The sequence below is a fragment of the Bos mutus genome, chromosome X, assembly GCF_027580195.1.
Source record: "Bos mutus isolate GX-2022 chromosome X, NWIPB_WYAK_1.1, whole genome shotgun sequence".
NCBI lineage: Eukaryota > Metazoa > Chordata > Mammalia > Artiodactyla > Bovidae > Bos > Bos mutus.
In genome coordinates, this window is record NC_091646.1 from 97,028,874 (window position 1) to 97,044,415 (window position 15,542).

The following is a 15,542-nucleotide window of genomic DNA, read 5'->3' on the forward strand; positions in this document are numbered from 1 at the left end:
TGTTATTATTCTATTTCTTTAAAGACTCAACAATTAAATGCCTCTATAACTGCTTAAATAGGTTTACAGTGTGACATTGGATATTTGATCCTTTGCTTCTTCATAAGCGATTATAGGATAGCATGAGCTTTCTAAGAGAAATAGAAACCCTCTCAATAGGTAAGTTAATCAAAGCCATTGTAATAAAACCTTAAGTGAAAACAGCTATATTCTCCAAACTAAAGCCATCTGAGAGCACTTAGAACAGTCCATCACTTGATCTTGTACCTTGAGAACAGAGATCATGTTTGATTCTTCTTTGTATCTCCAGAGTCAAGCAGTGTCTGACACATAATTGTAATATATAAATGGCTGTTGAATTAATGTGATGCACAGATAAATTAATTACAAATACCTAGATTGGTATATGTCTCCTACTATAACACCCTTAACTTCTAAGAAAATATATTGACCTTTTAATTTCATATACATGCATAATATCTTATATGTATTTACTTGAGACAATAAAGAAAGAAAAACAGCAGTTTATTTTGTTTTGGTCTGCTTCACTGGAATACAAATCCCATAGGAACAGACTCTTTGTTATTAATACATTCCCAAATCCCAGATCAGTGCCAGGGGCCACATTAGGTAATCAATAAATATTTGTTGAAAGAATGAATGAAAGACAATTTGAGATCAATGGTATTTCCTACCACTGTGGCTCATTCCATACAACATAATTGAGGGGTTAAAAAAATGCTTGCTGAATGGCAATGAAAGGACAAATGAGGCTGAAGGGGATGAATACATCCACATGTGTTTTCTTTAAGAATGCATCTAAGTCTTTTGTTTTCTGACAGAGAAAAGAGAAGTTTGCACTTACCCAAGAGGAAGGAAATTGGTAAGTCAGGTGAAAGGGCTGGGTTTCTAGGACTGTGCTGAAAGATTAGGAGATGAGAGAGAACAAAGGGAGCAAACATGAAGGTCAAAAAGAGTGAAAGCTGCAGAGGTGCAAAGATTCACTAAGACTCTGGAGGTGGCACTCCACTGTCAGACAAGTGTGAACTTGACCAGAAACAGAAAAGTGGAGATCACTGGAGTTAATGAGGTCCAAGAACCCAATGAAGAACCTATCAGAAGTGTCATTAGTATGGGTGTTGAAGTCACTGAGGAGAGCTGCCTTCAAAAAGAACTCTGTAATAGTAAATATAACCATGATAACAGAAGAGGACTGTTTAATAAAACAATCACATTAGGGCCCTATTCAAATAAGTTGTGCACAGAAATCACGCACCTGATTAACTCCAACTGGTTGCACTTATATTCGTGAATAACATTTTAAAATTATACAAGCCAGATGCTCATCGTAGTCTCCCTGCCTCACCCAGGCCTGGATGGAACCTGGAACACCATGCTCGCGCACTTCTCTGACCCCAACGGATCCTCTCCTGCTTCCGACCCCTCAAAAACGGACTTGCCTTCCAGTCCCATGGCGGAGCCCACTGCCTAACCCCAGAGCCCACCCTGGAAACGCCTCGAAGATCCCGTCTCCACACACTCTGGGAATGCTCTGAGACGGCGGCTGCCTCCGTGCCCGCCGCTGCCAGACTCGCGGCTGCAGCTTCCCCTCCGCTTTCACCGTGGCCTTCGTGCCCACCGTGCACAAGCCGCCAGCCATGATGCCCGCTCCCTTGCAGGAGTGCCAGAACTACCACCCAGACTGCGAGGCCGGCGTCAACGGTCAGGTCAACCTGCAGATCTATGCCTCCTATGTGTACCTGTCCATGGCCTTCTACTTCGACAGGGACGACGTGGCCTTGAAGCGCTTCTCCCACTTCTTCCTGCGCTGCTCTCACAAGCATAAGGAGCAGATCGAGAGCCTGATGCACCTCCAGAACTGTCACGGGGGCCGCTTCTGTCTCCAAGACCTCAGAAAGCCTGACCGCACTAACTGGGAGAGCGGCCTTCTGGCCATGCAGTGTGCCCTGCACCTAGAGAAGAGCGTCAACCAGAGCCTGCTCGACCTGTACCAGCTGGCCACTGACAAGAACGACCCTCACCTGTGCCACTTCCTGAAGACCCGCCACCTGGACCAGCAGGTTGAGTTCATCAAGAAGCTGCGGGACCATGTTAGCAACCTGCCTAAGATGGGGGCGCCAGAAGTCAGCATGGCAGAGTACCTCTTTGACAAGCTCACCCTGGGCGACGGTGACAAGGAGGACTGAGCTTGAACTGGACCTTTTTTTTCTTCCAGTTTTACCAGGTCTTCAAATAAAGTTATTGATGCATAAATAAAGCTCTCAGATTTGTGTGTGCAAATCTCTCCTTTTAAATTTGAAACAGTTATCCAGGAGCCTCTCCACCCACACATGCCCCATCTGTGTGCAGCTCAGGACCTCCACAGAGGGAAGGCCTTACATGGGCCCTTGAAAAACACAGAATCAGTCTTCCCCTTTTAAACAACGTGGGTATATGGGGTAGACTGGTGTGGGGTGGGATGGGGTGGGGGTGAGGTAGGGCCCTGGTGAATGTGGGTGCATATGCATAGTAAAAGCATAGAAGCATAGCCTGAAAATCATGATTGCAGTTGCCTCTGATGAAGAACTGAAGGGAATGGGATTGGGCAGGGGTTAAAATAAATGGAGTCTTCAGTTTCATCTTGGTGGGTCCATGGGGTCGCAAAGAGTTGGACACGACTGCGCGACTTCACTTCACTGGTTTCATCTGAACTGTTTATATTCATTAAAGTATACAAATATTATTGGTTAAGAATGACTAGCAAGCCCTGGAGAAGGAAATGGCAACCCACTCCAGTATTCTTGCCTGGAAAGTTCCATGGACAGAGTCTAATGGGTCCATGGAGTCGCAGAGTCAGACATGACTGAGCACTATCCACACACACACATGAATAGCAAGATGGAGAGTCGAGAGGATGACTTGGGAGTCTGAATGGTAGAGAATCTCTTTGACAAGTTCACTCTTGGCAACAGTGATTATGGAAAAATGAGTGTTAAAGCTGGCTTGCCCATTAACATGGGGGTGACTTCCTATGGTCAGCAGTGCCTGGCATGCATGTTGCAATAACAACTTCCACTTATGTATGTTTTCTTTTCTTTGTATCATACATATATATGTATGCATGTCTCTGTGTGTGTATATATGTATATACATTTTTATTCCATCCAGCAGCAGAGTTCATTTTAAATGTCTAGACTAGATTCTGAATGTATGCTTAAGAAAATGCCCTTTGTTGAAAAGCAGTTAGGTGATTACATTGGAAAATGTAATCTGAAAATGATATAACTGCTTCTGAGACCTTTCCTGAGCCTGGCTGTATTTCTGCCCTTGGGTTTTATACATCTAACTTGATTTAGTTTTTATTTGCTACCAAGAGAACTTAATAATATGTCTTATTATCAACACACCTTTACCAGCCTCTGCGTAGTTATCTACAGTAGAATAAATAGTTCTTCTAGGGTAGTACATGACATTTTTCTCTTCATCCTTACCACAAAGTCTACTGAAAAGAAAAAGGATCAAAGGGTGGAAGGGATCAAATGAAAACAATGCCTGAATGGAAATACAAGATACTGAAGGCTGCTACCACATGCATCCCTTCTCACTTGGAAGTGTTTCTCTCATAATTTACAGAATTTTAATTCCTTAGACCAACCTTCCAAAGAATGTGTTCAGTATCAGGCAGTGCCACAAAACCATTCACAAGGGTTCAGTGAAAAATTTTTATGAATCAAAGTAACAGGATTTGGGGTTTGGGGTTTTTTTCAGTTTTTGCTTACTCTAGGAATTTTAGGATTGATCTAAAAAATATGCATTGTCACTTTATAACACAGGCATAAGGTATTCAAGTTTTCCCAAACATTCTGACCATGGGAGCCTTCTTCTACTAAACCTCACAGAACAGTGCTCCAAAAAAAATAGCTTTGGAAAAAACGTTAAAAGGCTCCCACCATATGTTGTTCCAGAAGCACATCAGTTCAGTTCAGTTGAGTCGCTCAGTCCTGTCTGACTCTTTGCCATGCCATGGACTGCAGCATGCCAGGCCCCCCTGTCCATCACCAACCCCCAGAATTTACTCAAAATCATTTCTATTGAGTCAGTGATGCCATCCAACCATCTCATCCTCTGTCATCCCCTTCTCCTCTCGCCTTCAATCTTTCCCTGCATCAGAGTCTTTTCAAATGACTCAGCTCTTCACATCAGGTGACCAAAGTATTGGAGTTTCAGCTTCAACATCAGTCCTTCCAATGGACACTCAGGACTGATTTCCCTTAGGATGTACTGGTTGGATCTCCTTGCAGTCCAAGGGACTCTCAAGAGTCATGTCCAATACCACAGTTCAAAAGCATCAATTCTTCTGTGCTCAGCTTTCTTTATAGTCCAACTCTCACATCCATACATGACTACTGGAAAAACCATAGCCTTGACTAGACAGACCTTTGTTGGCAAAGTAATATCTCTGCTTTCTAATATGCTGTCTATGTTGGTCATAACTTTCCTTCCAAGGAGTAAGCGTCTTTTAATTTCATGGCTGCAGTCAACATCTGCAGTGATTTTGGAGCCCCAAAAAATAAACTCTGTCACTGTGTCCACTGTTTCCCCCCCTATTTGCCATGAAGTGATGGGACCAGATGCCATGATCTTCGTTTTCTGAATGTTGAGCTTTAAGCCAACTTTTTCACTCTCCTCTTTCACCTTCATCAAGAGGCTCTTTAGTTCCTCTTCACTTTCTGTCATAAGGCTGGTGTCATCTGCATATCTGAGGTTATTGATATTTCTCCCAGCAATCTTTATTCCAGCTTGTGCTTCTTCCAGCCCAGCGTTTCTCATGATGTACTCTACATAGAAGTTAAATAAGCAGGGTGACAATATACAGCCTTGACGTACTCCTTTTCCTATTTGGAACCAGTCTGTTTTTCCATGTTCAGTTCTAACTGTTGCTTCCTGACCTGCATACAGATTTCTCAGGAGGCAGTTCAGGTGGTCTGTTATTCCCATCTCTTTCATAATTTTCCACAGTTTATTGTGATCCACACAGTCAAAGGCTTTGGCATAGTCAATAAAGCAGAAATAGATGTTTTTCTGGAACGCTCTTGCTTTTTCCATGATCCAGTGGATGTTGGCAATTTGATCTCTGGTTCCTCTGCCTTTTCTAAAACCAGCTTGAACATCTGGAATTTCACAGTTGACGTATTGCTGAAGCCTGGCTTGGAGAATTTTGAGCATTACTTTGTTAGAGTATGAGATGAGTGCAATTGTGCGGTAGTTTGAGCATTCTTTGGCATTGCCTTTCTTAGGGATTAGATTGAAAACTGACCTTTTCCAGTCCTGTGGCCACTGCTGAGTTTTCCAAATTTGCTGGCATGTTGAGTGTAGCACTTTCACAGCATCATTTAGGTTTTGAAATTGGTCAACTGGAATTCCATACCTTCCTAAAAAAATATGTCATTCGGTGTAGTGATGGTAAAATAGCTGCAGTGTATTTCATTATGAGAAAAGATGGTTATGGTGTTACTGGTAAAAATATGCTCAGAATGGACCTGTATTCGTTAGGGTTCTCCAGAGAAATAGACCTAATAGGGTATTTATATTATGTTATACTGGATTGGATTGGATAGGATATATAATAGGATATTATATAATATAGGGTAAAATATAGTAATGCAGTTGACCCTTGAACAATATAGGTTTGAACTGTGTGGGGCCACTTATGCATGGACATTTTTCAGTGAATCCTACAGTGCTACATGATTCATGGTTGGTTGAATTTGCAGATGCAGAAATCGATTATGCAATTTTTAACTGTGCCCTAACCCCATGTTGTCCAAGCGTCAACAGGTATATGTAGAGGGGGATTGATTTCTTTTAGGGAATTGGCTATTAACTTCGGTTTATGTGATTGTGGGGCCTGGAAGTTGGAAATCTGCAGGGTAGGTTAGCAGCTTGGAAATTAAGGTAAATGTTTATGTTGCAGTCTTGAGTCTGAAAGCTAGAAACTCAGACAGAATTTCTATATTGCAGTCTGGAGGCATAGTTCTTTCTTCATAGAAAGACTTCAGTCTCTGTTCTTAAGGCCTTCAACTGACTGGACAATGTCCAAGCACACTATGGAGGGATAATCTGCTTTACTCAAAGTCTACTGATTTAAAAGTTAATCACATCTAAACTATATCTTCACAGCAACTTCTATACCAAACAACCAGGATCCATAGCCTAAATTTACATGTAAAATTAACCATCAGATGGTAAACACGAGTGAGGGCAGGCTGATGCAGGCAAAGTGTCCAAGTGGGTTCAATCAGAGTGAGTGTGATTGGGTATCTCAGAAGGGCTGGTACATGCTCTGTGGGTAGGGAAGGCAGCAAGGTTGCAGACTACCTGAATCTGTTGGGGCTCAAAAATGGTGCCCTGAGCTAGCAAGAAGTCTGCCATAGTAAATGTGGTAGGTGACTAAGATTAGGCAGAGACACACAGGATGTCATAATTGAGACCAACTAGGCTTCATTTGGAGAAGGCAATGGCAACCCTCTCCAGTACTCTTGCCTGGAAAATCCCATGGATGGAGGAGCCTGGTGGGCTGCAGTCCATGGGGTTGCGAAGAGTCGGACATGACTGAGCAACTTCACTTTCCCTTTTCACTTTCATGCATTGGAGAAGGAAATGGTGACACTCCAGTGTTCTTGCCTGGAGAATCTCAGGGACGAGGGAGCCTGGTGGGTTGCCATCTATGGGGTCGCACGGAGTTGGACACGACTGAAGCGACTTAGCAGCAGTAGCAGCAGCAGGTTGATTTTCATAGTTTATTCTCATGCCCTTGTTCATCTATTCATTATATAATACTCCAGTCAGAGCCTTTCAGCTTGCTTGAGCATTTGTTTATTAGCTTGGTGGTGTGGCTTTTAGTTGTCAGTATTGCAGTATTCATTTTTGGAATATCAGTTCATACTAAGGCGGTTATTGCCTGTTGACTGAACAAGCCAGTTGTAGTTCCTCTTCACTCCATAGTGATGTCACTTTTCTTCAACCCAGGAAGGGTTGTTTGAATAAGCAAATTGCTTCCACTTCTAGTCTTTCAACTGCCACTTGGATACTTGCCAAAGTGTCATGACTCCATTATCCTGTGTGCCCACCAATTATATACATACTACTTTTCCTTTCCTGTCTTGCATATGCTGAATTTTGATTTTCTTCAAATTTGATTACCTTGGATAATACCACTACTACTTTGGTTTTTAAAGCTTTTGAAAGCCTTTTGGGCCTGTAAAAGGCACAGGGCTCTAGCAATGGAATCCTCATATTTTGGTATGTGTAAGAATCATCTATAGACTATGTGAAAGGCAGATTCTTGGTTCTGTTTCTAGAAAGTTCAGATGCAATTTAAATGCAGAGGGGGGTGTCCATAATCTGCATTTTACAGGAGCTACACTTCGTTTCTCTCTACTATGCTTAATATTTATTGTGTTTATTCATTATAATGCAATATGCACTTTAAAAAAACTAAATCTTTTTTGAGAGATAGTAGATTTATCAAACAGTTTGCAGATATAGAACAGAGAGTCCTCTGTACTCTTCACCCATCTTCCTCTAATGTTAATCTTTTACATAGTACATATATTAAAACTAAAAAAGAAGTCAGTGTTATTTTTAGCTAAACTCTAGACATTTTTCAGATTTATCAGTTTTTTTTTTTTTTTTTACAATTATGTCTTTTTTCTGTTCTAGGATCCAATTCAGTATATCACATTGAATTTAGCTGTAATCTCTCTTCTATGGTCTCTAACATGTTCCCAGCCTTTCCTTGTTTCCTATGACCTTTATTAGTTTTGAGAAATACTGGCCAGGCTTTTGTAGAACGGCCTTGAATATGGCTTTATTAGGTGATTTTCTCACGATTAGACAAGGGTTTGGGGTTTGGGAGAAGATTACCGTAGAGGTGAAATGTCTTTCTCATCACGTTGTGTCAAAGGGGTACATGGGTTTTCACTAGTGACGTTAGCCTTGATCACTTGCTAAGGTGAAGTCTGCCAGATGTCTTTGCGGTGAAGTTACTATTGTTCCCTTTCCATACTCTTTCTTTTGGAATCCATCCCACACTCCTGAGAGGGATTTTTAAAGCCCCATATCCTGGAGGGAAGAGGATTTACATATGTTATTTGAAATTCTTTGTAAGAAAAATTTGTACCTTTCCCCCCATTTATCTATGTATTCAGTTATTTATATCAGTATAGGCTCATAAATATTTATTTCATATTCCTCTATAAATTTAAAGTATAATTAATTTTGTTACTCTAATTGTTTCAGCTTAGGCTATCCAGTGCTGCTTCAGTTGAGTTTTTATGTTCCTTTGATCTGTTTCCCTCCTTTTGTTTTTGAGTGTTTCCTTATTTCCTGGCAGGACATAATGCTCCAGACTCATCTTGTGGTTTCATTGCCCTAGCCCTAGAATTAGTCATTTCTCCAAGATGTCTGCTTTTTGTTTTGTTTTTGTTGTTTTGGAGAACCATGTTTAGAAACTAAGGCCTAAATGCTAGATGTGTTTTTTGCTACTTGGTGTCATTGTTTCCAGTTGTTCTGCAGACAGTTATGAAATATATGCATGTACACACATCTATAATCATTTCTGTAGGTGTCTGTCTCTATACATATTAAACTAAACATGAGTTCATACCAATGTCGGAGACTCTAATCCAATATCACATGGTTCATTCTAGCTTTTGCCCCTTACTTATATGTAACTACTTTTACTGACTCACCTTGACTCACCTTGTGCTCTGTCATGTCTGACTCTTTGTGACCCTTTGGACTGTAGCCTGCCAGGCTCCTCTGTCCATGGGGTTTTTCAGGCAACAATACTGGAGTGGGTTGTCATTTTCTCCTCCAGGGAATCTTCCCAACCCAGGGATTGAACACAAGTCTTCTGTGGCTCCTGCATTGCAGGCAGATTCTTTACCCGCTGAGCCATCAGGAAGCCCAAATTGTTTATCATTTATTCACTTATTTGTTCTGTCCTAGTGTAAATGTGTTTTCATATTTTAAAACTGTATTCCTTTGAGGAACAAACTTACAAACTAAAATTGTGTTTATGTACAGTTATTTTTGTGCCTCATCTTATATTTCCCAATCAAAACATCATTTTCCAAAGTCACTTATGTCAGCTCTTCTTTCCCTATCCCTCTCAATGCCATTTTATCATATATTGATAATACAGTTAAATTCATCTGTCACAGTATGCATTCTTTCCAGGATACTCTGATTAAAAAATGCATATATTACCCAAGTGGTTCAGTGGTAAAAAATCTGCCTGCCAATGCAGGAAATGCAGGTTTGACCCCTGGATCAGGAAGATCCCCTGGAGAAGTAAATGGCAACCCACTCCAGTATTTTTGCCTGGGAAATCCTATGGACAGAGGAGCCTGGCGGGCTATAGTTCATGGAGTTGCAAAGAGTCAGACACGACTGAGCATATACATACATGCACATTAAACTTCACCCTGTGATGTACTATTCTATGTGTTTTGACAAATGCATAGTCATGTATCTTCTGCCTAGTTCTGTACAGTACAGTTTCATCAACTTAAAATATTCTCTGTGAGTCCCCTTTGTAATCAATTACTCCCAACCCCTGACAAATGCTGATTTGTTTTCCATCTCTGTAATTTTTCTTTTCCAGAATGTAAAATAAAGTCATACATAAATAAATATAAATATAAATAACTTACAGTATGTAGACTTTTGAATCGGGCATCTTTGACTTAGTAACATGCATTTAAGATTCAGCCATGTTGTTGTGTGACTCTATAGTTTCTCCCTTTTTATTACTGAAGTATCCATCATGTCAAATACCAAGTTTGTTTGTCTATTCACCTGTTGAAGGATAATATGATTATTTTCAGTTTGGAACAAAATATAAATAAAGCTGTTATAAACATTTGTGTTTAGGCCTTTGTGTTATTTTCAAATATCTTTTGATATTGATTTCTAACATAATTCCACAGTGATAAGAGAACAAACTCTGTATGCTTTCAGTACCTTTAGACTGTGTAAACATAGGTTTTCAATTAACTGGAGCGTATGATTGGATCCTATTGTAATACTATGCTTAGCTCTATAGGAAACTATTAAACTGTCTTCCCAAATAACTGTGTCATTACATTCCCATTAGCAATGAATGTATGCTCCTGTTGTACTTTGTCAACATTTGGTATTGTCAGTTATCGGATTTTAACTATTCTGTCAGGTGTGTAGTGATCTCATTGTGATTTTATTTCTACTTCCCTAATGACATATGCTGGAATAGGAAATGGCAACCTACTCCAGTCTTCATGCCTGGAAATTTCCATGGACAGAGGAGCCTGACAGGCTACACTCCATGGGATCATAAAGAGTCAGACACGACTGAGTATACATGAACATGCATGCAATGCCATATTATGCTGAGCATCTTTTCATATGCTTATTTGTCATCTGTATACCTTCTTTGGTAGTAATATGTATATATGTATTTTTCTTCCTTTTATTCTTGTAGATTGTGTGTGTGTGTGTTTATAAGTTAGGTTGCTTGTTTTCTCATTGTTGAGTTTTAAGAGTTCTTTATATATCCTAGATATAAATCCTTTCTACAGTATATTCTTTTGGCAAATAAATGAAATGGATACAAGGTATAAATAAACTTTAACAGTAATATGAAAAATCTTGAATATGCCCAATTGAACTTTTGGATATTTTAGATAAGTGAATACTCATCTTAACTTGCTTTGTTGTTGCTGTTCAGTCACTCAGTTGAATACAACTCTTTGTGACCCCATAGACTGTAGCACACAAGTCTTCCCTGTCCTTCACTGTCTCCTGGAGTTTGCTCAAACTCACGTCCACTGAATCGGTGATGCCATTCAACAATTGTGTCATCCTTGGTCAACCTCCTTCTGCCCTCAATCTTTCCCAGCATCAGAGTTGTTTCCAGTGAGTCAGCTCTTTGCATCAGGTGGCCAAAGTATTGGAGCTTCAGCCTCAGCATCAGTCCTTCCAATGAATATTCAGGGTTGATTTCCTTTAGGATTATCTGGTTTGACCTCCTTGCTGTCCAAGGGACTCTTAAGAATCTTCTCCAGCACAACAGTTTGAAAGCATCAATTCTTCAGTGTTCAGCCTTCTGTATGGTGCAACTCTCATCCGTACACGACTACTGGAAAAATCATAGCTTTGATATCTGGACATTTGTAAGCAAAGTGATATCTCTGCTTTTTAATACACTGTCTGGGTTTGTCATAGCTTTTCTTCCTATTTACCTTGATTCATGGACCTAACATTCCAGGTTCCTATGCAATATTGTTCTTTACAGCATTGGACTCTACTTCAACCACCAGACACATCCATAACTGGGCATTGTTTCTGCTTTGGCTCAGCCTCTTCATTCCTTCTAGAGCTATTTCTCTGCTGTACTCCAGTAGTATATTGGACACCTACTGACCTGGGTAGGGGTTCATCTTTCAGTGTCCTATCCTTTTGCCTTTTTATACTGTTCATGGGGTTCTCAAGGCAAGAATGCTGAAGTGGTTTGTCATATTATCAAAAGAAATGGTTGAAACATTGGATCTTATACAATCCTTAGAACTTTCTAAGTAAGGAAGCTAAAATTATAGTCTTAGGAAAATAGTGTCTTACTATTTAAACATCATGAAATCTACTAAATATCTTGAGACTTTAAGGCATATCCCTGTACAGAGAATATGTATTGTGTCCAGTTTACAGAAGAGGAACCAGAGTCAAAAGAGGCATTTATCATGCCTCATTCACAAGGAGGAACTAAAGGATACTTACTACTAATGGTACAAAACATCATTCAGTTACATCTAACAAAGGAAAAGATAAATATTTCCTTGACAAGTTAATAAATTTAGAACAACTAATTCTGTCATGAAAGATGGTGTGATAAAGGAATAATCCAAGATGAATTTGCCTGTATTTAATCTTTATAAAATAGCTTTACACAGGCATTGTTGTAAGCACTGTAAAAGGGATAAAAATCCAACTGATACTATTCATGAAAAAAATCAAGGATTAAAATTGAATCTATATAGTAACAAATATAAATCTGTGATGTCAATTGTTTACTGTTTAAGAGGAAAATGTCTCAGTTTTCAAAATCTAATGTATTTATTTTTATTTCTTTGGTGCTTTATTTTCCTCTTTTAGATCATGTCACCACTGTTTAAAATTCTCACATTATTCTTTCATTTAAAAATTATTTTGTTAAAATACTTAAAATTTTAAAAAACTTACAGAATTTCTAAAGAATTTTAAGAATTTAAAGAATTTTAAAATGGAAATTTTACTTTCCATTTGCAATTATTACAAAATATTGACTGTATTCCCCATGTTGTGCAATACATTCTTGAGCCTCTCTTACACCCAAGAGTTTGTACCTCCCACTCTTCCATCCCTACACTTATATCTCTCCACCCTTCCCAAACCCCGGCCCCCTGCCAACTGGTAACCACTAATTTGTTTTCTGTATATGTTAGTCTGTTTATTTTGTGTTACACTAATTAGTTTTCTGTGCTTTTTAGATTATACATATAAGCAGTATAATCTTTCTGCTTATACAGTATTTATCTTTCTGATTTAGTTCACTTAGCATAATGCCCTCCAAGTCCCTCAATTTTGCTGCAAATGGCAAAATGCCATTCTTTTTATGGCTGAGTAGTATTCCATTTTATGTGTGTGTGTGTGTGTGTGTGTATATATATATATGTCTATATATAGATACATACTTCACATCTTCTTTATCCATTTACCTGCTGATGGACACTTAGGTTGCTTCCATACCTTGACAATTGTCAATAACATTGCTATGAACATTGGGATGCATGTATCTTTTTGAATTAGAATTTTTGTTGTTGTTTGGATATGTACCCAGTAGTAGAATTGCTGGGTCATATGATAGTTCTGTCTTTAGTGTTTTGAGAAACCTCCATACTGCTTTTCACAGTGGCTGCACAGATTTACATTTCCACTTTTCTACATGTCCTCCCCAACATTTGTTACTTATCAACTTTTTTGATAGTAGCCATTTGGACAGGTGTAAAGTGATATCTCATTGCAGTTTTTGTTTGCATTTCCCTGATTATTAGTGGTGTTGAGCATCTTTTCATGTGCCAGTTGGCTATCTGCATTTCTTCTTTGGAAAAATATCTTTTCAGTTCTTCTTCCCATTTTTTAAATTGGGTTGTCTGCTTTTTGATGTTGAATTGTATGAGGTGTGTGTATATATATATATATATATATATATATATATATATAGGATATTCGGAGAAGGCAATGGCACCCACTCCAGTACTCTTGCCTGGAAAATCCCATGGATGGAGGAGCCTGGTAGGCTACAGTCCATGGGGTCGAGAAGAGTCGGACATGACTTAGCGACTTCACTTTCACTTTTCACTTTCATGAATTGGAGAAGAAAATGGCAACCCACTTCAGTGTTCTTGCCTGGAGAATCCCAGGGATGGGGGAGCCTGGTGGGTTGCCATCTATGGGGTCGCACAGGGTTGGACATGACTGAAGCGACTTAGTAGCATATTGGATATTAATACCATATTGATCATATCATTTGCAAATATATTCCTCCCATTCATTAGGTTGTCTTTTCATTTTGTTGATGGTTTCCTTTGCTTTGAAAAAGCTTTTAGGTTTAATTAGGCCCCATTTGTTTATTTTTGCTTATATTTTCTTTACTTTAGGAGAGGGATCCAAAAAATATAGCAGAAATAAACCGAGAAATAAACCAAAGGGAAAAAAAAAGTTCAATGCAACTAAAATCTGGTTCTTTGAAAAGATAAGCAAAATTGATAAATTTTTAGTTAAACTCATCAAGGAAAAAAAAGGAGAGGGCCTAAATCAATAAAATTAGAAATGAAAAAGAAGTTACAACAGACACCACAGAAAATAAGGAATGGACAAGCTAAAAAAAATGTTTAAATTCTTAGAAAGGTACAATCTCCCAAGATTGATTACCAGTACTGAAGTTGAATCAGTAATTAAAAGCTCCCAACAAACAGAAACTCCCAACAACTCCCAACAACAAAGTCCAGGACAAGGTGGCTTCACAGATGAATTCTACCAAACATTTGTGCTTAGTCACTCAGTCGTATCTGACTCTTTGTGACCCCATGGACTGTATGTAGCCCGCCAGGCTCCTCTGTCCATGGGGATTCTCCAGGCGAGAATACTGGAGTGGATTGCCATGCCCTCCTCCAAGGGATCTTCCCAACCCAGGGATCAAACCCAGGTCTCCTGCATTATAGGCAGATTCTTTACTGTCTGAGTCACCAGGGAAACCAAACATTTAGAGAAGAGTTAATGCCTATCCTCCTGAAACTAATCCAAAAAATTACAGAGGCAGGAATACTTTTGAATTCATTCTTTGAAGTCACCATCACTCTGATAGCAAAACCAGACAAAGGTACCAGAGAAAAAGAAAATTACAGGCCCAATATCACTGATGAACATAGATGCAAAAAGTCTTACAAAAATGTTAGCAAACTGAAACCACCAATACATTAAACAGATCATATGCCATGAGCAAGTAGGATTTATCTCAAGGATGCAAGGGTTTTTCAATATATAAAATCAGTGTGATATACCATATTATTAATAACAAATTGAAACGTAAAAGTCATATGATCATCTCAATAGATGCAGAAAAAGCTTTTGATAATATTCAGCATCCGTTTATGATAAAAACTCTCTAGAAAGTAGGTCTAGATGGAACCTAGCTCAACATAATAAGGGCCATATATGACAAGCCCACAGCTAACCTCATACTCAAAGGTGAAAACCTGAAAGCATTTCCTCTAAGATCAGAAACAAGACAAGGATGCTCACCATTTTCATTCAGTATAGTTTTGAAAGCCCTAGCTATAGCAATTGAAGAAGAAATAAATAAAAGGAATCTAAATTGGGTTTGCAGATGACATGATACTATTATACATAGAAAATCCTAAAGGCACCAGTAGAAAACCACTAAAGTTCGTCAATGAATTTGGTAAAGTTGCAGGGTACAAAATTAATATATAGAAATCTGTTGCATTTTATATGCTAACAAAGAAATGTAAGAAATAAAAACTAAGGAAACAATCTAATTTGCTATTTCACCAGGAAGAATAAAATCCCAGGAATAAATCTACCTAAGGAGGCAAAAACCTGTACTCCAAAATCTGCTGGATACTAGATGTCAATAGAATAATGCCTGATGAAAATTATTTCATACCAATAATTTATACCCTGTTAGAAGACCAATTCTGTGAAAGAAGAGAAATATGGTAAAAATTTTTTTTCCTATCATGCGTTCATATGAAAAAAAATCTATCAAAAGTACTTTATCAAAGAATATTACTTTGATTCATGTCAAAGTGTTCTGCCTATTTTCTTCTAGGAGTTGTATAGTGTCCTGTCTTACATTGGGGTCTTTAATCAATTTTGAGTTTATTTTTGTGTATGGATTTAGAAAAATTGCCAACATCCGTTGGATCATAGAAAAAGGAAGA

The 15,542-nt window shown here is 38.8% G+C and overlaps 1 protein-coding gene across 1 annotated transcript; it reads left to right on the plus strand.

The window, feature by feature from the left end:
- Nucleotides 1-1,661: 1,661 nt before the first annotated feature.
- LOC102271334 (ferritin heavy chain) lies at nt 1,662-2,207 on the plus strand. The gene has a single exon (XM_005911230.2). The coding sequence runs from the start codon at nt 1,662-1,664 to the stop codon at nt 2,205-2,207; it is 546 nt and encodes a 181-aa protein (XP_005911292.2).
- The last annotated feature ends 13,335 nt before the right edge of the window (nt 2,208-15,542 follow it).

What these genes read in the sequence shown, in the direction of transcription:
- LOC102271334 (XM_005911230.2), top strand. Translation starts at nt 1,662, where the DNA reads ATGCCCGCTCCCTTGCAGGAGTGCCAGAACTACCACCCAGACTGCGAG.